The following is a 24,957-nucleotide window of genomic DNA, read 5'->3' as shown; positions in this document are numbered from 1 at the left end:
ATGCACCTAAAAACTATATATAAATATTACTTATCAGTTAGTAGTATTGGCGGTAGGTAATATTTAACAGTTATGGAAACGGTAGGTTATTTAAGTATTACCTACTGATATTAGAGCAGTCGGTAACTTACGATTGGTAAAACTGCGGATCCTTGTAGTTAAGTGATATTATACATAATTGTCATATTTTCATAATATAAAGTTAATATTTCCTCACTGCTACTGAAATAACCTTCCTGAATAAGTGGAATATTAGAATTAATAAACGTTCTTAAGGTTATTAAATGTACAATATCAAGTAATAGGATTAAGATTTGTTTTACATTATTAGTTACAAGTATGCAGTATTAAATAATTTATTTATAGAATTCACGAATAACGGGTTAGTAAGAAATGATTTGAATAAAATAAAAGAGATGGATCCAAGAGGAGAAAAGGAATTGGGTATGAATATGGGCTTACTGGGAGTTTATGTTTAAATTTTCAGTGGATATCCAAGCCTTAAGTGGGTAAACAAAGGTAAAACATTAAATGGGGACTGTTCAGAAATTTCTGAACACACCTTTATGGGAATTAGAGATTTGGACCTTGTAAATTCCGTCAAAGTTTTAAAAAATTACATAAGGGTGTCTTAAATACATCAGGGAACTTAGGGTAAAAATTTCATTCCATTTAGAGTCAAAACCAGAAAGACCCAGAGTGTTCTTTCTTCTCCCTCTCACTCGCCTATTCTGGTTTTATGAACCAGTTTTGGTTCTTCGTCTTCCTCTCCTAAATTGCTGCATAAAAATCCTCAAATTTACATGCAAGTTGATATCTAGTTATTTCAGTTGATAATAGGTATTGGGAAGAAAAATTTTAACCAAAGGTCCAAGGAGATTAATCAAAGTCAAGGGAAGAAAAGGTAGGTGAGGTAAGTAATGTATGGTTGAAAATTTGATTCTTATGGTTGATTTTTGAGAGTATGCTTATGAGATTATTGATGATATATCATTTTGGATATAGGTACTAAGAAGTTCAGTAGAGAATCAAGATTTCAAGGAGGTTTAGGAGTGAAAAAGCTAGCTAGCAAGCAAGGTACACAAGCATTACACTAAAACACTTAATTTTGGTTAAAAATTTCTGTAAATTGTTTGTGTGTGATTATTGCTACGAAATTGTTGTGGCATGTGGATTTATGATGATATATATTTGGATAATTATTGTTTTTGGTGACTAATCAAGTGCATGTGAAGTTTCCCACTAGTTTTATGCTTAGTTTGTCACAAAAACATGATTTTTGAACATTATAATTCATGGATATGTATCTAGTTGTTTTGTATGAAGTTTTTAATTAAAGTATACATAATATGGCAGTAGCTATGCTATAGTTAATTATAAGAATTAGTGGATACAAATACCTAAGAACTAAAATTGAGTTAAGTACCAAATTGTGACTATCGCTACTAGATTGTTGAGATTAAATTTTGACTAAAATGTTAAGAACTTTATTAAGAAGAATTTTTGAGTAATTTAACATAAAGGGACAGTAGTTTAATATAATAATATGGAAGTTAAAATTATTGAATCGTGATGATTAAGCACTTTTAACGATTAAATTATAGTTTATCGGAAAAGAAACAAAAATGGATTGTTTCGATTTCAAGGTCTATTTAATAATGTAATAATACTATCAAAGTAATATTTAGATACATAAGACCCTACTAATAATAGGTGCTTCTCAAGGAATAGTTTTGAATAACAATCTTAAACTATACTTTCGAATTTCATAATTTCACAGAAAACTTTGTATAGTTTATTTTACTTTAAAGAAAGGAACTTTTGATGAATAATACTCAACTTCACTTATTAATCATTTTCTTTAAAAAATCAATAGTTTACAATTAGGTATCCATAATGTTTTCGAAGAAAGAACTATTTTTATTTTCCCTCTCTAGTATATAACGTTTCCTTAAAGCCTGAAATCAAATAAATTGTTGTAATAAAGATTCTTTTATTCTCTTAGTGGGGACTTCAAATGATGAGATTAGTTCTAAAAGAATCTTTGTTAAAGAATGATTTCCATCAATTCTCTAAATAAGTTTTGTTTCGTATATTAACTGTATAAGAACGATGATTTCTATTTTGTATATATGAACCGATTGGGGAAAGAAGCTGCTTAGCAGTGATGTTTGTTTATGTGAATGATAAGGAATATGCTAAGGAATATGAATAAGTATTGGGACATGTCCTGAAAGTCTTGCAAGCAGAAATGATAAGAGAAGGGAGACGTCCCTCATCAGTTAGACACAATAATATCTCTCTAACCAGGTTCTCTTTCCCTAATCAAAATTATGTGGGTCTAAGTAGATCGTATATCTATTTATATCTATTCCCAACCATTTGTATATTTGTGCAAGTCAATTTGAATAAGATTTGAAACTGTTTGGTAAGAACTTTAGTAATGGTAATAAGGAAGAAAATTTATCACTTTTATGGAAAGACACGTTTTATTTTTCTATTTCTTTTGTGATAAGTGGAGCTTGTGTACCAGCCTTGCTGATTGAGTATATTGCGGAATGTTTTGCTATGGTTGGGGGACAGGGTCCCCTAATTTGCAAGAATAGAAAGAAAAGGTGGGAAGGATTTCTTACTTGGGTATGCATGTGATTCAAGTAGTTAAAAATGAAGCATGGAAGCTGACTTTTGAGTTATTTTGTTTTTATAAATAGTTTGCTATTATTTGGGTTATGTAAATTTCTTAAATTGGATTTAGTTATCTCTCAGATTAGGATGTAATAGTTGGTAGTTATTTTCTTTTGCTAATTATCAAGTAAGTTAATTATGATATCATTAAGCTACCCCCTTGGTATTTGGAGGTAGTTTCAGTAACACCACTCTGGTTAGATGTTTAACTCATGTTCAACTAAGGGTTTATGAGCGAAATCATGAATGGGTTAAGCAACTAAACGAGATGGGCTGTTACAGCTACACTTTCCCATCTTCATGAGCATACCTAAAACAAACACTAGTAGAAAAAGGACGATTTGTGTCCCGCCAAGTGCGTCGCACTACAATGGAAACGACGCAAAAACCAAATTTGTACGAGCGATGTGCGTCGCACCCTCACAAGTGACGAGTCTCAATAACATGCTATCCTAACATCGGAAAAGCATTTCAATTTATTTTAGTTGCAATCAGGGAGGGGAAAATAGAGCAAACCATTTCATAAACATATAATTCAAATCATACAGATAGTCGTATATAGATCGTTATCATCCTTCATTAACATGATCATTGTCAGAAAACTTTCATAACCATATCATAAGCTTTATCATTGTCTTTCCATTTTACTTAATTCATACTGGTAACTTGACAAGTATAATAGAAAGGGACGTCTCCCTAGAACATAAAGAAAGGAGGCCACAACATAGGTGATATTTTCGGTGCCCACATCATTGACAGAAGGGCAGTCACAACATAGGTGACACTTGAGGTGCCCACATTAAGGCGGTCACAACAAAGGTGACACTTGCGGTGCCCAATCAACCAGAAGGACGGTCACAATGAAGGTGACACTTGTGGTGCCCACATAATACTATCAAGAACCGTCTTTCACTTGAATTTATCATGTTTTCTTTCTTTTTAAACATATAATAATCATCATGAATAATTATATTCCTTTCCTTTCATCCATATAATAACATCGTACTTCATAACATTGTAGTTTAATAACATTATATCATATCATCATACAATATTTTATTTTCCGCAATCCATATATAAAAGCATAGTATTAACATGATCATAAAACATAATTCAAAAGGGAATGCGGGTGTTAGCTTTAGATGTTACCTAGAATCCTTCTTAACAACTTTGATAGGCGGGAGAAACTTGTAATATCCTTTATCCATTTTAAACTAGTCAAGAATATTAATATTAAAATATATTCCATTATTTAACCTTTATATCTAAATATTAGTTAGAGCTTATTTTAGTCGTAGGGTTTGTCAGATTGCGATAAAAGAGTTCAGTAATAGTCATTATTATCTAAGTTGTCTTTAATTTTATTAAGTCGGCTTTTTAATCAGCTAATAATGAAGTAACTCCATTATTTTCATTTTAGGATTAGTAACCAATTATAATTATAATTTATATCATTAGATAGCCATTTCACTTGGTTACAAAAGTACATTATTATGTTGATAGAATATTATATGAGTCCATAGTTAATTATAAATAATCATTTACTATTAATTAAGTAAGTCTATTGTTAAAATAGAGCCGTTAACATTACCATAATATTATTTAGTCATGTTATACTAATAAAGCAAGTTAATTAAATATAAGAGAGTATTGAGTATTAGTGAAGTAATAATTTTTATGGTTATAGTCTATACTCAAATCATATCATTAATTAAGGTCATTAGTTACCTTTAATTAATTAATCCATGAATCATTTTAAGTTTTTAAGATTAATAGAGTCTATGTTATTTAACTTAAAAATTCGTATTAGCATAATATTTACAAATGACATAATTTAGTTTATATTAATAGTCCATAATTTAGTCATTAGCAACATAAATTATGCTATTAACCCAACATAAAGTATATTAACAAATCACTTTCTAACTTTTATCCCAACACCTAGGTTTTATTTTAATAGAATTCCCTAAGGCCCAAAACTAATATTAGATATTTAGGCTAAAGTACGAAACATAAAAAGAATCGTAAAAGGAGAAATGTTGTATCTCTACTACTTGAGCAGGGGAGAAACGCATAACAAGGTAGGGTGAGCAAAGCTCCGGCTACAAAGGAGAATCGATGGGATTAGAGGCAGCAGTGCGCAACGACAGAAGGTCGGTGGTTTTCGTCGGTGGAGCAGCAAGTAGGGGACGAACCAGTCCAGCAGCAAAATAAACTAAGCGGAGAAGAGAACATGGGGAAAGAGAGATAAGGTTGGGCGCTATGATAATCAGAGACTCAAGGCGGCAGACTGGGTGCGTTGATTATGATGGCTCGCAAGGTGACAGACGGTGGTGGTTGATAAGTGGACTTTAGGTTCACTTATTTGCAATTAGTTTAGGTCATTTAGATTCATTTTAGGCCATATAGTTTCTTTTTCTTCTCATTTTTCATCATTTCTCATATCCTCATACTTAGCATTTAGTTTTAGTTCGTTTGCATATTGTTAGGTTGCATATAGGTCATTTCTTTTGCATGTGCATTCCCCCCTCCCCCATCTAATATTTTCGTGGAGTGTTTTGAAGCTAAGATAAGCAAGGAAGAGGCTCCAAACAGGGGAGCGGGCGCTCCTGAGGAAGAGGAGCGACCGCTCCATATGTAAAGAAACAAAGGCAAAATGGCAGAAACTTGGAGCGGCCCGGGAGCGTTCCGGGAGCGGGCGCTCCATGTTGCAAGGAGCGGGCGCTCCGTCGTCCAATTTTCCTGATTTTTGTTTTGTCTTTTACAATTTTGCCCTTATTTCTACGGGGTCTAAAACCAATTTTGTAATAATCCTAATACTAAGCTTTTAATTTTTGCATTAATTAGTTCTAATTAGAGAGAGTTTTTAGAGAGAGAAGTATAACTTAGAGAGAGAAACTAGATCTAAGCTTTTGAATGTGGATTATTGAAGTTATTTCAATGGAGTTTTGCATTTGATTTGCATCCATCTTTGAGTATTTCTTCTATCTCTTCTCTTTATTTACTTTTAAATTTATTTTACCTTGTTTTAGTATTGATTAGTAATAATTAGTTGATTATTAGCTTATTAGATATGATTTTCACCATTGTTGCTTCAAGCTTTTTATTTATTCCTTTCCATGGCTAGTGAGTAGATTAGTAGCTAGGGGAAGGGGATGACCTTGCTAATCGTGTGTTGGCCTTGAAAGTCAAGTTTGGGGGTGTGATTTGGGTGAGATTGTGCTGTCTAGCTAATTTGATTGCCTTGTTTATTTGATTGATCATCATTTGAACTTGTTGTGAAAATCTAACGTGAAGGATTGAGAAATGAAACCTTAGATAGACCTTTAGCTAGATTTTAGGTTGGCTTCACCATGAGAATATGTGATTGACTCCCTAGGACCTTATATGGATCACTATGAGTTGTGGAAATGCTTGATTAATTGATTTTACCATGAGAATAGGTAAAATCGGTCGATTAAGTCCTCCTAATTAGCTCGAGAGAGAGTAATTAGGAATCATTTGAGTGACTTAGTCCCCTAATGGACCCTAATGAATCCCCTTGGCTTGACAATTTGGTTAATTATCTGTTAGCTCGTGAATCCCCTATCCCTAGTGTCCTCTTAATATAGTTTAATTCGAATCATTTAGTCTATTTGTTAGTTTCTTAGTTCCTAATTTCTTAGTTGTTCACTAATCTCAAAAACCCCCAAAATAGTCTTAGCTCGCTAAATCGCATTCAACCCTTGATTAATCCTTGCTTCCTCGTGGATTCGACCCTTTCTTACCCTATATTAAGCTAAGTTGGGTATTTAATTTGGCACGTGCAACGACCGTGTCAAAATTTGGCGCCTTTGCCGGGGAAGCAACGGATTACATTGCATTGAATTGTGATTTTTGAGTCTAAGTGGTACGTGTCGTTATGCGTACAAATTAAAACCTTATTTTATCCACATTAATATTATTTAAGTTTAGTACAACGATAAATAAGGGTCGATCCCACGGAGAGGTTTATATAATCCTAAAATCCAAGTTCAACTAATTAAGAGTACTTAACTATTATATACATGTTATTTACTAATATATACATATACACATTGTTTTTGGGGGGTTTACGAGACGTTTTTATGAATTTAAAAACTACTAAAGATAAATCTATCCTATACTTACAAGTGATGACAAGTAATTCCACTTACGCTCATAACACTTTCAGAGATTTATAACTTCTTAACCTTGATTATACTTCAAATTTCATAAATTCAAGATTGATTAGATTGATTAATTGTAGGAATTCAAGTAGCCAAACTCCCCTATACTTCCATACTTTTAATCAACATTGAACTAGGCCGAATATCGATTCTAAACTAATCTAATCACCACAAGTATTTCGCAACTTTCGACGATTAAACTAGAAGCATTATAGAACTAGAAGTACCTCATTAATCCCTAGTTAATCTAAACATGACATATCTTTATGTTTAAATAACTAGTCCAAGTTATATTCTAGTTTGAACTTACAACCATCTTTGCAGGCCTAAATTGAACTAGTTACCACTTGTTGTCATGCAATTTAGACTAGGCTAAATCGTATCACTAGCAACAATCTCAATTTATACCTGATAAGATAGCAAATTAAGCATAAAATTGAAATATGAACATTATAATCAAATATAACTTGAGTATCCAACAATAAACAATCTTAAATTCAACTTGTAATTCAACATCTTAATCCAAACATAATCCACTTTTCGAAACAAACTAACAAATTCAACACTACAATCCAAACTTGAAAACAAACTTTTAAATTCAATATCACCATTTAACAACATAACCAAACTCAATTCAATATTCCAATTCATTTTTCTAAACAAACTACTAATTTCAATAACACAATCCAACTCAATTCAAATAATACAATCAGAAGTTACTATGAAATTCAAATGTATAATCGGAAAATTTCGAAACTAAATTAAAAGTACAATAGAAAGAGAGAAGAACTTATGAATTTGCGCGGAGATTCGCCTTCGGATTTCGGATTTCGCACCTACATCCAAGCTTGAATCTCACCCTCCCCAAATGTGTGCTAGGACTCCAACCCAATGTTGTCTTCTTCGTCGAACTCGAGCACCCCAATTAGCTTCGAAACTTCACGTAATTTCTCTGATTTTTCACTCAATGTTCTGTGGAAATTCTTGCATAATCTTTTCGTGACCCTCAATGGGGTATTTATACCCAATTTGCCGCCCCCAATGAAGAATTTCGAACCAATTGTAGAAGAGAAGTGGGCAACAAATTTTCGGCCCTAAAACCGCCTCTTTCCTCTGATTTTGCGGCGCTGGGTCGTGATTGGTGCCGAGTTGTGCAAGTTGAAAGCTTTGCCATTGGTGGGGATGGTGGGGATGATGTGGATGAGGTGAGGTGCTTTGAAGAGGGAGGATGATGAGGGAAGAAGATGGCATCAAAGAGGATGGTTTCCTCGGTTATCTTCTTCTCCTTTTCTTTCTGTTTTGGTTTTTTTATTTTTTTCTTTCCTTCTTCTCAAACTTACGTGATTCTTCTAATTTTCTTTCTTTTTTTTCTATTCTTTTTCTTCTTTTTTTGCCGTGGAACTCTTGGTTGATTTTCACAAAGTGAATTAGGCTTGAATTCTTTGTTCCACTTCTTGGACTAAAATTCATCATGAAATAAAAATATTATAATTAAGTAATATTAGTAATAAATAAAACCCTAGCACATTATATCTAATAGTATTAAAAATATATAAAATATATTAAAGTAATAATATAAACATACTTATATTAATAAAATAAGGGGAGATAAATATATTATTTTACACACTTATCACTAAGTCAACTCTATCCCCCCTCCCCTTTTCTATTTTTATTTTTCTTTGGTTACCGATTGGTTGCTTGCTACTTGGTGGTAAACCCTTGTGTTGCTAATCTTTCCCTTTAGCTTTTCTATTTGCATGTCAAGAAGGTTACGAGGAGATCAATTGCTTCCAATCGACCACAATCTTGAGGGCACTTTACGGGAGTTGAGGAGGATTTTTTGAGATCCAAGGGTGCTAGCTACTAGTGAGGAGCAACCGAGGGAGGTATTTGAGGAAGATCAATATCGTTCTTCTACTTCTAGTATCATGGCGGAGGATCCACCCGTTCCAAGAGTTTTGAGGGACTATGGTCACCCCGAAGCATTTGAGCTCAAAAGTGGGATACGGAGGCCGGCAACAACCGCTAACTTTGAGTTCTCTCCACACGTGATTAGAATGATCAAGCAAGAGCCTTATGGAGGATTTACTCATGAGTGTCCACTTGACCATTTGGGAACTTTCTTGAGCTTTGTGCCACGGTCAAGCAAAATAATGTTACTCAAGAGTTCGTGAGGCTTAATTTTTTCACTTCTCTCTCACGGGGAAGGCCAAGAAGTGGTTACAGTCTCTACCCCCCGATTCCTTGACTACTTGGGCACAAGTAACGGCGGGCTTTTGTTGATGAGTTCTACTCCCAAGAGAAGACTTCCGAGGCTAGGAGGAAGATCTCTAATTTCATACAAGATGAGGATGAGAGTTTGAATGAGGCATGGGATAGGTTCAAAGACCTCCGAAGGTCTTGTCTGCACTATGGGTATAGTCAATGGATGTTGATCCAAAGCTTCTATGATGGGTTGCTTCCCATGACTAGAGCTAGTCTTGACTCCGGAGCGGGGGGTCAACTCACCAAACTACCGGTTGATAACATTGAGCCCACCATGGATGAGGTTGTGCGGCATTACTCTTGGGGGAACACAAGGTCTACAAGCAAGAAGGTTAGTGGCAAAGGGAAGTATGATGTAGATGCTATGGATCATATCCATGCCAAGCTAGACACTCTAGCTAAGAAACTTGAGAAGGTAAACTTGGCATCCCCAAGCCAACCACCTTCCCAAGCTTTCTCTTGTGAAATTTGTGGGGGCACCGATCATGCAAGCTCTTATTGTGGAGGATCTACGGAACATGTAGCATGGGTTGGTGCAAGGCAAGAGGGGCCTTCAAACTTCAACAACCAAGGGAGGTGGAGCAACCCCTCTCAAGGATCATGGAAACACCCTCCACCACAAAATCACAACAACTACACCTCCAATTTTCGACCACGCGGTTTCAACCAACCACAACAAAGACCACCCTTTGAGTCTAACCCACCAAAGCCTTCATCACTTGAGTCTACACTTCAACTTTTCCTTGCCCAACAAACCAAGACCAATGCCGATAATGATAAGAAGTTTGGAGATATTCACTCTTCCTTGCAACAAATGCAAGCTCACAACAAAATGATTGAGACCTAACTTGCTCAAATTGCCCAACAAGTAAGCAACTCCACTTCTTCTTCTACTCAATTCCCAAGCCAACCCGTGGTCACGAGCATGCCAAGGCCATTATTTTGAGATCAAGAAGAAATTATGAGGACCCTAAGATGCCTAGTGAGGTGAATGAAAGCCCGAAAGTTGACAAAAGGGGGAGTGAAGGGGAGGTTGAGAAGCTTCTTGAAGAAGTAATAGTGGAGGATGAAAGTGATGTTGTATCGACCCAAGAGAAAGAAGTTCATGAGCAACGCAACGAGGCTAGTCAAGCGGCACCCAAGGCTTATGTGCCTTCGGTTCCTTTTCCTCAAAGGCTAGCTAATAAACAACTCAATGATAAATTCATGAAGTTCTTGGAAGTCATGAAAGGACTTCAAGTGCATATCCCTTTCCTCCAAGCCATGTCTCAAATGCCCACTTATGCCAAGTTTCTTAAGGAGCTCCTCTCCAATAAGACCAAGCTCGAGGAAAGTGCTACTATTGCTTTGACCGTCGAAGTTAGTGTCGTACTTCAAAACAAGCTCCCCAAGAAGCTTGAAGATCCGAGGTCATTTTCTATTCCTTTGAAGATTGGGGACTTGGAGCCCAAGAGGGCCTTGGCGGATTTGGGGGTGAGTGTGAGTTTGATGCCCTTGTCCATAGCTAAGCAACTTAATTTTGAACTCAAGCCTATAAGGAGGGTCATTCAACTCGCCGATAGATCGGTGAAGGTCCCGATTAGAGAGTTGGAGGATGTGTCGGTCCAAGTTAGAAGGATCGTCATCCCTTGTGACTTTGTGGTTATGGAGATGGAGGAAGACTCCCAAGTTCCTCATATACTTGGGAGGCCTTTCCTTAAAACGGTCGGGGTTCTTGTTGATATGAAGCGTGATGTGCTTACATTAAGGGTAGGAGATGAGAACAGGGAGTTTGCTTTCAAGCAATCAATGAAGTCTCCAATCATGGAAGAGGTGAAGAGGATAGATAGTTTTGATGAGGACGTCTTGAGTTTGAAGGGTATGAGGGATAAGAAGGACCCCTTGGTAGATGTACTTTTGGGAGAGGATTTGGAGGATAATGAGGAAGGGAAAAACTTCAAGCTTGCCATGGATGCCTCTCCAACCTATTGTGCCAAGGAGGAGAAGATCGAAGCCCTTGAGGTGCCTTCACCTAAGGAGGAGAGTTCTAAGCCTCCTCCCAAGGTAGAGTTGAAACCCCTTCCCCCTTCTATAAAATATGCATTTCTTGGTGAGGGTGAGACTTACCGGGTGATAGTCAATGCTACGCTTGAAGGCACTCAACTTACTCAACTTCTTGATGTCCTTCGGAAACTCTTCCCAAAGGGCACCCTTCCGGCCCTTAAGTTCGTCAACCCCGAACATAAACGTTGGTATGACGAACTTAAGCACCGGAAGATTAAGCTTCTAAGTTTTTCGATGGTGACACCCTTGAAAGTTTAGGGATAAGGCGTGATGTAAGGCGTGCCTTGTTTGTTGTAGGCATGGAACGCTTTTACACGTTTAGCGCTTTGACGTATGAGCGCCTCACCTTGGAATTCTTAGCCTCTCTCGAGAGACGTGAGGGACATGAGGGGGAGTATGAAATCTCCTTCCAATTGTTCAATCAACCCCAATGCATCTCTTTGGCGAGACTTAATCAAATTTTCCAATGTGATGCCTCAAACGCTATTCGCAACCCCGAGACTTGGCAATATCCTGTCTTCTATCAAAGGGACGTATTTTGGTGCGATATTGCCGGATACGCCCCCTTTGATCCAAAGACGGGTTACTCCTCTCGCATGCATTTTCCCATCCTTAGATACATTCACCGCCTCTTGGTTACCGCCATTGACTCAAAAAAGGAACCAAGTAAGGTAGCCTCGGAGGAGGTGAGTGCACTCTACATTGCCGCCCATCACCCTGAAGAAATTGGGGGCAAGTTGAATTTCGGATTTCTATTTCTCCAACGGTGTCTTGCTATACGCCATGGGGAACTATTCAAATCCGATATTCATTGTGGGGGGATGGTTACTATCATTGCCTCCTCCCTTGGGTTTGGGGAGCAACTCTCTTTGTTGAATCCAGTTGATGAGAACCCTTCCTTGATTTGAATTATATTAGAGCCGCCGGGTGGATTGATTTTACCCCCGACCCCGAGCGGTTTGTTTGGAAGGTAAGGGGTCGTCATCACTGTTACCTCCCAAACCCGGAGGTGACCCGATTTGATCGCGACGGGGAGGATGCTGATATTCTTCTCATCCCTTTTAAGCCCCCCGTCGGGGAAGCCCAAGCCACACGCGTCGACTTAGCTCCTCCTCTCCATCACAAGGAGCCGAGTTCCGGCCGTCGTGCCTCAGTGTCGTCCTGCTCTTTTGACTACGAGGGGGCCTATTACAGTCTTTCTCTCAACCAAGATCGTATGATGAATACGATCCAAGGCTTGAGAGAAGACTTGAGTGGTATGATGGTACAAACTAATTCTATGTACCATCACCACGTGGAGAGTGGAAATGTTGACCCATATGTCAACTTTCCAAATTGGCTTCCTCAACATGGGCCAGTACCGGGATGGAATGAATGCCAACCCACGTACCCGTATTGGCCCCACCGCCCGCGCCCTATGATTGGCGAGCACCCGGGGGTTCCAACCCCATGGGTGATCCCGCTTATCCCCACCCCTATGGCGCTTGGCCGCCGGGCTACACGGGCAGTTGGGAGCCTCATGGCCCCGCTCCTTTAGCTTTCTACGGCTCGATGTCGCGCCCTCCCCCTTCGGGAGAAGGTCTATCTCACATGGACGAGGACTAATTCTTCTTGCCCCGCTCCCCCTTTACTTGTTTTGAATGATTGCACCGAGGACGGTGCCTTGATTGTTTGGGGGGTGTTTATATTTGATTATGCTTGCGAGATGTGGCTTCTTCTTGAGGGTTTGGGGTGTCTTTTTGGGTACGCGTCTAGAGTGGATGCATTGATAGGTCGGGTTTACGGGGCATGATAGAAGAGTGTGCTTCATTGTTTATTGCCTTGAGGAATTTGTTGATAAGGACCATGGTTGACTGTTTTTCTTGTATATTACATGTATATGACTTTCTCCTATTTCTACCCTTTTTGTTGCTTTGTATATATCTTTTTGCTTTACTTTTCTTTTTATTTTCTTCTTCTCTTCTTTAGATCTTAGACTTGCATGTAGTATAGTTGCATAGCATGATAGTTTTGCATGTAGCTTATGAATTGCATATAGGATTTGTCTTTGGTAGTTTGAATGTAAATTTTTAAAACAAAAATTTTCAAAAACATCAAAAAGATTTTTGCATCACCTAATTAAGGAATGACTCTATGATCTGAATTTAGAGGTTAGAGGTTGGGAACTTGACTTTTGAGTAGGGGTGAATTAGCTTGAGTGTCTTATGTGCTCGTTAGGAGTATTAGGGGTGCTTTAAGCTTGGATGCCTAGGTCTTGGTACGAATAGACCCCTCAATTGTCCGAGACTCGCCTTTAGCGTGAATTAGTGTCACTATTTCCCTATAAAAAGTCTTTACTCTCTCCTTTGACCTTGGATAAGCCCTTTAGCGACCTTGAGAACCCTTCTAGCTCAATTAAGTGGAAGGCTAGTAGCCTTTAAAAAAAAAGGAGAGGAAAAAAAACAAAAAAAAAGAAAAAAATGAAACGAAAAAGAGCCCTTTGGCCAATTGGATCAAATAAGTGGTGCATAAGAGCCCACAAGGCTAGTAGCCTATAGTTAAAAAAAAAATCATGCTTTGGCCTCTAGAGATGCTCCAATGCCTTGGGTATGAGCTACCTTACCCTCTTATCGCGTCTCATACCGAGTGCTCGGTACCGTGGCTCAGAAACATGACTATCGAGTGAGAGGTAGACCGCGTGAGGAGGTAGTCTAGGGCCCCTTGCAACAAAAAAAGAAGTTAACTAGTGAATAAATAGGCTAGCTTGGGGGATCTTGTGAGCTTGTGGGGCGTGATTGGTACAAGGTTGAGCGAGTTTTTCCATTTTGTATGGAAAGGTTTCACTTAGAATCAATGAGGGCTTGTGTGATAGTTGAGGGACCTCTAGGATGATCATTTTCTTTGCACACTAGCTTAGACCACTCCTTTGACCCCCTAACTTGTGGATAAGGAAGGACGGCTATAAGCTTCCAAAGTTGGTCAAGATTTCCCTTTGCCTTGACACCTCTTATAAGACGAGGACCTTGATTTTGTTATGCCCTTTCTAGTTTTTATTCATGTGTTGGTTTCCTTGAGATTGTTAATTGCTTGAGGACAAGCAATTGGCAAGCTTGGGGGGAATTCGATAAGTGGACTTTAGGTTCACTTATTTGCATTTAGTTTAGGTCATTTAGTATCATTTTAAGCCATATAGTTTCTTTTTATTCCCCTTTTTCATCATTTCTCATATTCTCATACTTAGCATTTAGTTTTAGTTCATTTGCATATTGTTAGGTTGCATATAGGTCATTTCTTTCGCATGTGCATTCCCCCCTCCCCCATCTAATATTTTCGTGGAGTGTTTTGAAGCTAAGATAAGCAAGGAAGAGGCGCCAAACAGGGGAGCGGATGCTCCTGAGGAAGAGGAGCGGGCGCTCCATATGTGAAGAAACAAAGGCAAAATGGCAGAAGCTTGGAGCGGCCCAGGAGCGTTCCAGGAGCAGGCGCTCCATGTTGCAAGGAGCAGGCGCTCCGTCGTCCAGTTTTCCTGATTTTTGTTTCGTCTTTTACAATTTTGCCCTTATTTCTATGGGGTATAAAACCAATTTTGTAGTAATCCTAATACTAAGCTTTTAATTTTTGAATTAATTAGTTCTAATTAGAAAGAGTTTTTAGAGAGAGAAGCAGAACTTAGAGAGAGAAACTAGATCTAAGCTTTTGAATGTGGATTATTGGAGCTATTTCAATGGAGTTTTGCATTTGATTTTCATCCATCTTTGAGTATTTCTTCTATCTGTTCTCTTTATTTACTTTTAAACTTATTTTACCTTATTTTAGTATTGATTAGTAGTAATTAGTTGATGATTAGCTTATTAGATATGATTTTCACCATTGTTGCTTCACAATTATTGCTTCAAGCTTTTTATTTATTCCTTTCCATGGCTAGTGAGTAGATTAGTAGCTAGGGGAAGGGAATAACCTTGCTAATCATGTGTTGGCCTTGAAAGTCAAGTTTGGGGGTGTGATTTGGGTGAGATTGTGTTGTCTAGCTAATTTGATTGCGTTGTTTATTTGATTGATCACCATTTGAACTTGTTGTGGAAATCTAAGGTGAAGATTGAGAAATGAAACCTTAGATAGACCTTTAGCTAGATTTTAGGTTGGCTTCACCATGAGAATAGGTGATTGACTCCCTAGGACCTTATTTCGATCACTATGAGCTGTGGAAATGCTTGATTAATTGATTTTACCATGAGAATAGGTAAAATCGGTCGATTAAGTCCTCCTAATTAGCTCGAGAGAGTAATTAGGAATCATTTGAGTGACTTAGTCCCCTAATCGACCCTAATGAATCCCCTTGGCTTGACAATTTGGTTATTTATCTGTTAGCTCGTGAATCCCCTATCCTAGTGTCCTCTTAATATAGTTTAATTCGAATCATTTAGTCTATTTGTTAGTTTCTTAGTTCCTAATTTCTTAGTTGTTCACTAATCTCAAAAACCCCCAAAAATAGGCTTAGCTCGCTAAATCGCATTCAATCCTTGATTAATCCTTGCTTCCTCGTGGATCCGACCCTTTCTTACCCTATATTAAGCTAAATTAGGTATTTAATTTGGCACGTGCAACGACCGTGTCAGTGGTGTGGTTGTCAATAGCCCGAAACAGAGAAGAGAGAAGATAAAGAAAAATAGGGAAATTTTGGGGTTTCTTTGGGTTGCGTTTTTTCCGCGAAATTGAAGAAATTTCCAGTGAGTCTGATGGTGAATATGTGAGTGAAGAGTGTAGTGTTTATTGGTGTCTTGGTTGGGGCTAGTTATAGCCATGGCTTCGCCTCAAGAGGTTTGAAGTCATTGGATGTCTTTGATGGTTTTTAGGAAAACAGACATTGAAACCATAGTTGATGTTTAGGGAACAAGCTTCTGTAATATTGACTTAGAAAGAGGGTGGGTGGCTTGTGGAAGAGAGAAAGTTGAGCAAGTTTGGCATGTTTTATGTTTGCCATAGAAGAGGAAGGAGTGAGTTAGATGGAAGAAAGAAGTCGACTTCTTCAATTTATAATATTTTTTTTATTTTTACTTTAGTTTATGAAATCAGATAATTGTTCATTATTTCAACTTTCAGCCACACTTGTACGTATAGGGATGCAACCGGGGCGGGGCGGATTTTATTCTTCCCATCCCCATCCCCACCTATTAATATAATCTCCATCCCCATGGCGGATACAAAGGCTATCCCATTTCCCGCCCCAGCAATTATGAACATAAAACCATCCCCGCCCCACCACCCGCGTGGTTATACATACCTGCCTAATACCCATTTCCCACCCCCCCCCCTAACCACCCGCCAAATCCCCACCTTAGACCCACCTTGAAAGGAAAGAAACATGTACAATATTTTTGACATTGATAAATATAAAAGGCCGAAAAATAGATAAATGATCCAACCTAGTTGGTTTGTACTAAGTAAGTTTGGGTTGGTTTAGGATGTATTGGAGTTTTAAGAGCGATCAAAGAACCTTACTTATAAAAAAAAAATACATAAATGATGAAACAATCCAAAAATACATAAATGATGAAACGACCCAGAAAATACATATATGAAGAAATAGCCTAAAATCCTTTACTCTGTTGCCATAATGTAAAGGCCCATTTACTTTTTAATATTTTTGACTTTTAACTCAAACATATTTAAAAAAATATGGGGCAGGTGGGGCGGGGTGGGCACGGGGCGGGTATAACTTAAAATCCATCCCCATCCCCAAGGCGAGAATGGTTTTTTATCCCCATCCCCGCCCCACCATCCACCAAATCGGGCACCATCCTCGCCCCATGGGTCTCCTGTTTGACCTGTCCCACCTGCATCTGTATGTACGTAGCTTGGTATAGCTAATCAAAAGCCTAATTTTTTTTGACTAATGGGTTAAATAGTAAATGAAACTCTTTTAGGTTATCTTAAACCAAAAATAATTACCACCTTTATATTATATACTAATTTATATTGTAATATGGTAATTTATAACATCAATTTGACCGGCTAAAAATTTTAAACTTCGTCCAATTAGTGGTAGTTATAACTAATTATTTGATTAAGCATAATTAATTTTTTAGGATACTAAATTTATACCAGCCTTTTGGGCCCAAATCACTCGTTAAACTTTATGAATCTCATTTAGATTAATAATGAGATTTTTCTCAAGCTCAATTAAACAAGTCCTTAGTCAGGGCAATCTGAATTCCATCAAGGCAAGCAAGCTCTAATTCTCCTTTTCTGCTTCTCTAAGTTACCAAAGACATTATTATTCCAGGACTTAATAGATGATCTGAAATTGTTTTGACCTCGCAAAAAAATTATTTTCACAACCAACCCAAGTATTAACAAAAAAAATCCTTAAAAGTGTGGATGCAAAGTTTAAGCTTCTTTACATCTAAAATGATAATTACTACTAGTAAAATTATTAAACAAACTGACCATGACATGGTAATGGTCAAAGTATGTTTTAGGAAGGTGTAATACCTGAGTATGTGGGAAAATTTATCCAAGGAGAATTCAACAACGCTCTGTCCAGTCTCTCTCTAATGAGAGTCGCTTCCTCACGAGCATTTGACCAAGTGTACGGGTTCCCTGCAAAGCCTATATCCACTATACTGTAGTGTCCATCAAATTGTTTAGGCCTCTACCTTGAGAGTTCGAAAAGGGTCGGCCACCCATTTTTTTTCCTTGCTTGCAAACCTCATTTCGATCACCCAAGATCATCCATGGAGTTGAATCCGGAGGGAGATTCTCAACTATGCTCCGGCATACAGCATACCTTTTAACTGAGCAAGGAGCATGGACTCTAGTGATAAGGGGATCGGCATGCTTCAGACTCAATTTGAAAAGAGCATGACAAAAGTCTTGAGAGGTATCACTAAAGTTCACCAACTCAATCGACGATTTTCAAAATAGCCAAATCCCCCCTTTACGACGATTAGGACGAAGAGCCTTGAAATCGTCAAACCCTAACAGCCAAGTGACATGACGAGCCCTATAATCATCCTCCTTGGTTTCAAAGAGAATGAAAACTAAAGGTTTATGGGCCTTAATGATACCCATGTACATTACACATAATCACTTACATTTTTAAATTAGGAAAAGTTTTAGGGCTAACTTTGCCAGCAGCAGCACTACATCTCTTCGATAAATTGGGTTGATAATCCTCCCACTCTTCCCAAATCCTCCCTTACTCCAGCCCCCTAAGTCTTCATTATCCCATTTTCGTCACTAGGTTTGGATCTCGTTGGCATTCGAGGAGAAACGATTGTGCCTCGACTCCACTTGGAGTCCTACTACCTCTTTTTGAACAAGAAACATTGAGATAAGGTTCTTGCTTCTATATTTAGGCCTAGGCTTTCTAATTGCAATAAGTTGGGAGATTTTTGGGTGGGGGAAGAAAGGTTAAGTTGGGAGCTATAGGGGATTGAGGGGCTAGATATAGAGGGGCTTGAGATGGAGGGGATTGAGATGGAGGGGCTAGAGATGGGAACTTTTGCGGGATTTTTTTGACCTGTGGAAGTTTGGTAATTTTACCAAAGATTCGCTCATCAAGGCTAGATTCTCCTTGGATGGAGGCTGGGGTGATAACGGAGGCCTAAGGAGAGGAGTATCCAGAGCCAAAAATAGATCCAATAGGTGAGGAGTTGATTGAGGGCTGACTCTCACCTTGATGGGTTAAGAGGCGAGGAAGGGAATAGACTAAATGGTTGACGATGAAACACTGAACTAAGCCAGTAAGTTGGGGATCCTAACAAGCATGGGTTATTATATTGCTTTGTTGGTAATGGTGTTGATTGAGGTGTTGTCACGGCTGATGGTTATGTCGTGAAATCGTTACATGAGGTTGGGGAACGAAGTTGGGAGGTTTGGTTGTAATGATCTTGTGATTCCATTATGCAAAGAGCAAGAGGTAATGGCTGAAAGTGGGAAATGAATCATTTTGCAAGGGGTAATCGAATCTATAGTAGAATTTAGAGAGGTTAAGTGTCGGTTTGAGTCTATTGCCATGCGTACCATCGCTGCTTGGTTTGTTGAAAGTGAAGGAGATTTCTCTACCATTTTTATAGAAGTGTCATCCTTCAAAATCTCGTAAATAGGAGATTATTCCTATTAGGAGGGTTTCATCATTGGTATTCACCACATTTTGCTCCAAAGCTCTCCAGTAATTATGTCGGGAAATGCACTGCTTAATTCCTTATCGTTGATCAAGGAGGGCAAGTTGTTTATTCTTTTGTAAACCTCCTCCTTTGTTCTTGGAGTGAACGTGGCTTGACTCCACTTATTGCTAACCAAGGTCCAAGGCCCAAGCTGATTATGGCCCAAATCTTCCTTCAAACTATTACCTAAAGTAAGGAGAAGAAATGCGTTGCTTACCTTCGTCATACATAACCTTGTGCTGGGCCCTAATGTGTGACACATGTTGCTAAGATCCCTATCCCAAAGTTGGATTTGGTATATTAGGCTGGGAGTCAGAAATCTGCAACGAGAACGTGGGTTTAACTAGCTAGAGAAGCCAACCATTCACCTAAAAGGCATTTGTCTTTAATGTGGCCAATTCTGCTACATTGAAAGCACAAAAGATGTAGATTCTCGTACTGAATTTGTTGCCGTTCATTCCCAACCCATGAACGGTTGAGAAAGAGATTTTCCATGTCAATTTCAATACACACTCTTGCATATGTTGCTCTAGTTAAGTTATTTGTAACACATTCAACTCTAATTGGTTTTCTAGGTTTGCTTGCTATTTCAAACATAACTTCTTTGTCATAATTATATGACTGGAAGTTATGAAAAGTGAAACCAAACAATCAGATGATTAAACGGATTTTGGGTAGGCCTAAAATTTGGTTTCCATTTGGCTGGCATAAGATATTGATCCAGGATATCCCAAAGACCTCCAAACAAGGCCTTGTTATAATCATCATGCACTGAAAATATAATGAGGAAAACTCATTTGCCTAGATCAATTAACTCAATAGATCCGTTTAGTTTTCAAATCGTGATGGTTTTTCTGAGTTAGGAATGATGGACGAACCATGATCCCCAGGTATTTCCTCGTTAGGGTTGTGGACCAAGAACCCCATAATTTCGATAATTTCTCTTTTGAAAAATTCACCACATTAGAACCTTAAGGAGGCTATACTTCTGAATCATTCCACCTGAGATAAATGATTTTGCAACATTAAACCACTGGGATGATGACGCCACTGCTTCTCTAAATAAATTTTTAGCCTTTAAAAGCTTGCTGGGAATCTTGATTTAAAGGGTTGAGACCCTCCTTGGATGGACTATCTTGCATGACAGTTTCTTTGAATATTATTCGCTGGATGAGGATCCTCTAGAGGCATCAGATCCATCCTTATATACGGTTAGCTAGAAAACAAAACACTTGATCAATTTGACACACTAAAATGAATTCTCGAAGACCTTTGATCCAAGATCAAAAGTAAAGGCTAACCTCCAATTATCCAGATTAGCATGCAAAAGGTGAGAGAGAAAACTTGGGAGAGAAGCTTTTTGATGTGCAACTAACACGAGTTAGGGAACATACATAACAATTTGGAAAAGGGGGAAGATCTTTGTAAAATGGAGGTAGCACATACATGCACATATAAACAACAAATGGGACCTAAAAAGGGACTCTTTATAAAACACCTACTTCTGTCTCATGTCCCTTTGAATAGCAAATTTGAGAGAAGTCCTTAAGATGTACAACATGATGGACTAGGTTTAATAATAAAATGGTTTTATTAAATATTCTTTGGTCCCCAAATGTTTCAAAAAGCTACAACTAAAATTTCCTTATTGAAGAATATCTCTTTATATTCTCGGTATATATTGAAAAAAAATCCAAAAAGATAGAATAGAATTTTATATGCATGGTGAGGTGTAGTTTATATAGTCAGATAAAATTTAATAACAATGATATTGTCTTTACTGAATATTATTTCATGTTCCTTTATAATTTTAACATTTTGACTTTCACCATTGTCAATAGATTACTTTGAACATTAATATCTCTAACATTCAATTATGATAAATTATAAAAAGTTGATATTACCAAAATATATATTGACACTTATCTAACAATAAATTACATACTCCTCCCGTTCCTTATTGATGTTTCTACTTGAAATCTTGGGACTATTTATAATTTCATATAATCTTCTAAAATTTTCTGATATATAAGAAATAACATAGTCATGTGAGGTCTTATTTGATTCGACTTAATGGATACTTTAATAATATCATTTTTTTATAATTTTACTAATACATAATTTTATATATTAATAGTGATCAACGATGTGCATTGACAAACGTTTAAGTCGACCTAGGAACATTAAGGATCGGAGGGAGTAATGTTTTTATATCTATTAGTAATAATTTGGTAAAAATAAGTTACATAAATAGTGTTAAGGTGAAAATTTGCAATTATAAAATAAAGGAGGAAGCATTATGTTACAATGAGCTAGAAGAGTCCTTAGACATTGTCCGGCTTCCACATGACATTGAAACTTTTAATATCAAGATAAAATAGAATTTTTTATTCCTTGAATAGGTTTTATTAGTAGAAAAGGTTGGATGAAACTATGCCTTATTAACGGGATGAACATATATAGAAGTATTTTTTGAACGATTCGATGTTACATAGATTGTTGATCAAAAGCTATAACACAGGAACAAGGACCTAGCTAAGTAAGAGTCGTAAATGAGTCTTCCAAGTAGTCCGTTCGTCCTATATTAATTACAACAATTTGACCGATACTGTTGCTAATGTAAAACTTTGGCCATTGATATTTATACTTATCTATTAGTAAATGCAATGAAAGTTGATATTTAAAAATATATATTTAGATAAACAATGAAACATCTTACGACTTTCATTTTATAATGTTCTTTCCACTCTCTGTTTAAGGGTGTCTCATAAAGTTTTTTTCCATTTCTACTTTATTCCATATATGGTAAGTGATAATTTAATATTAGTATATGACCCACAAGATGGAATTCTATTTATTGAGTTTATAGATTTTATAATGTTAGCATATGTCACTGTCTCTTCTCAATAAAAGTAATCCTTCAACCCAACTACCAATACTTTACAATATTTCTTAGTTTGTGGAGGAACATTAAATGGAAAAAATATTACAGAACGAAGGGAGTATACGCTAACATTAATTTATATATACTAGTTAAAACTTATGGTTAAAATAACGCATGTGAATAGTGCAAAGTCAAATTTCAACTAATATGAGACAAAGATAGTAGTATTAAAACAACTAAAGAGAAAGAAGATGCTAATGAATTAGGAAAGTTAATAATCCTATTGGGTTTACAATATAAATATATGGAGTTTAATAAGCTATTTGTAATTCCCCATAATTTATGAATTCTATAAATGTATTTCAATGTTTAAATGATTTATTTCTTAAAAGGTTGACTATTTGAAAGTAAAAATAATTATTTAATGATTTCAAGTAAGCAAAAATTTTATTTAATTAGTCATACTTTGAAAGTTATTTAAATAGCTTAAAACATCTTTAGATTTGGTAAAAAGGATTTTAAATTGGGTTAGAGGAACCCAACTATGCAAATCATCCAATCATTAAATATTATTAAAGCCCAGATATATTTTCCTAAGCCCAAAAAGGAATAACTATATAAACCTAAAACCCTAGTTTTTTCCCACTCTATTTTCTCTGTCTTCTTTCTCCTCCTTTATCTTTTTCGACTTCCCCTCTTCTCTCTCTTTCCTATCTCTCTTGTGGCGGAGAATTCTATTTAGTGCGACTTTTGATCTTGTTAAAGGCCTCGAATTTTGTCTATGTAAGGTACGTACGAACGTACCTGTGTGTGGGTTGGATTGGTACCATGTCCTAAGGATGGGATTTATGTAGCATCATGTATAGGGAACTATTTATAGTTCATATATGATTTATATTCAATTGAATTTGCAAGTTTTATGTCGTTGTTGAAACATATTGATTATGATGATTTTATTATGTTTGTATGGATGATTGATGCAAGCATATGATATTGGGAATTTTATGTTATTGATTCACACGAGGAATTAATAATTATGTTGGTATTGGATCATGAATTGGATAATGTTTTTCCCTTTGTATTTTTTTAATTACTTTATGAGGACCAATGACCTTATTTGGTAAGTTGTTTATTCACTACCTATGAAATTAAAGGTTGGTTGGTTGTTGACTTGGATCAACAAATAAATAATGGTATTGGAATTTAATATTGAAATTATTCTTGTGTTCTTAAGTTGATGATCATCTTATCTAATCCTAAGATAAAATGAAAGTTTATGTATCTTTGGTGATTATATTGTTTATCTTACTTTGTGACTCATAGCAAGTAAATAATTTAATCACTTAAAGTGAAAAATGAATAGTAATAGCTTTAGACTTGTGCTCATTTGAAGTATTGGACTAGTATGAGTTGGAGTACATGGTGGTAGCCCATGGCTTGTCTTGGGACCGGATTGATCATTATGTCCTATTTTTATTTAAAAAGGTTCCTCGATATCGAAGGTCAGGGAAGTACGGAGTCGCGTCCGTACTTCGTCTTCTAAATTGAAGACTGGTTTTGTTAGGACAACTTTTTCCATTGCCTATTCCATATAAATTAATTAACTTATTAGTTGCGGAGTCTAGTTTAGTAAAAGTAGTATGTTATATTATTATATTATTATTTATTCCTGCTCAATGCTGATTAGTATCATGTTAGGTTTTATATTTATTTTCTATGTAGTACTCAACTTTGTTGATTACGTGCTTTGCGTGTATGTGTTGATCATGGTTATGCCTTATTGATCATGTGATGACCCATTTGATGAGCAGTCTCTCGGTATCAATAGTGCATCGTCCATTATAGGTTTGAAGATGATGAATCATAAGTTGGGGAAGTCATGGAGAGCTTGAGTTGACTTTATTATTTTAAAGTTGACTTTTACTTTTGTGAATGTTGGTTTGACTTTTGGTTGACTATGTTTTATTTTCAAAGTTATTTATTATTATTATTTTCGCTGCAAAATTCTGAATAAGCTGATACGTTATTCATGGACAATAATGCTTTGATGATTCTCTAAGTTTTATATTGAAAAAGTATTTTTTGGAAAATAGAGAATTGTCGTGATGTTACAAAGTGGTATCTTGGAGCATTAGGTTTTTATTGGCCTTTCGTACCAACTTTAGATTTTTAGGCACCTAATTAATTAAAATAAATTTCATAGAAAATGAGTTCCTACTTATTCGTTTAAATCACTTTTTGAAACATTTTTCAAGATTTCAAGATTTTAAATATTTTATTTTATTTTATTTTGGTTCGAATTAATTTTTTCTTAAGGTCCGATTTTTTTTTTTTGTTTGAAAATTTTGAAATTCGTTATTTTGTTTTTATTTTTTGGTTTCTCTTATAAAGTCGAAAGTTGTATATATACTTATTAGTTATTTATTTTAATCATTTTAGTTATTTTATTTACTTTATTAATTTTGTGAGAGATGGTTAGTATAGAAGGGGATATATGATAGAAATATTATATGTCTACATTAAATAGTTAGTTCCGTACAACCTTGACTTCCTGACTAGTTGAACCCAGACCTCACCTGATTATCACTCCCATTACCATTCTTCTCTTTCCTTTGATTGGTGAAGCATACATACTCCCTATGCCCCTTCTTTTGACAGTATTTACAGGTTACTAGGTCTCCCTTACAGTCTCTACTAGGGTGGTTCTTATTATTGCACTTCTTACAGTGATAAGTCCTTTCGG

General features: G+C 36.5%; 1 protein-coding gene and 1 non-coding gene across 2 annotated transcripts; one reads left to right on the top strand and one right to left on the bottom strand.

Moving 5' to 3' along the window:
• Positions 1 to 9,187: 9,187 nt before the first annotated feature.
• Positions 9,188 to 9,294, bottom strand: LOC125498050 (small nucleolar RNA R71). Its single transcript, XR_007274817.1, has one exon. It is a non-coding gene; the product is annotated as a small nucleolar RNA R71 (small nucleolar RNA).
• An 821-nt stretch (positions 9,295 to 10,115) lies between these two features.
• LOC130591374 (uncharacterized) lies at positions 10,116 to 24,106 on the top strand. Its single transcript, XM_057394671.1, has 2 exons — positions 10,116 to 11,183; positions 24,026 to 24,106. The coding sequence occupies exons 1-2, from the start codon at positions 10,116 to 10,118 to the stop codon at positions 24,104 to 24,106; spliced, it is 1,149 nt and encodes a 382-aa protein (XP_057250654.1).
• The last annotated feature ends 851 nt before the right edge of the window (positions 24,107 to 24,957 follow it).

The sequence above is a fragment of the Beta vulgaris genome, chromosome 5 (assembly GCF_026745355.1).
Source record: "Beta vulgaris subsp. vulgaris cultivar EL10 chromosome 5, EL10.2, whole genome shotgun sequence".
Lineage (NCBI taxonomy): Eukaryota > Viridiplantae > Streptophyta > Magnoliopsida > Caryophyllales > Amaranthaceae > Beta > Beta vulgaris.
The sequence above is the reverse complement of the archived record's forward strand: the minus strand, read 5'-3'. Positions and strand labels throughout refer to the sequence as shown.

Excerpts from the sequence above, each read along its gene's own strand:
- LOC130591374 (XM_057394671.1), top strand. The coding sequence starts at position 10,116 with ATGCCTAGTGAGGTGAATGAAAGCCCGAAAGTTGACAAAAGGGGGAGT. Across the intron at positions 11,184-24,025 it reads GTTCTAAGCCTCCTCCCAAG|TCTCTCGGTATCAATAGTGC; the intron begins GTAGAGTTGAAA and ends TTTGATGAGCAG.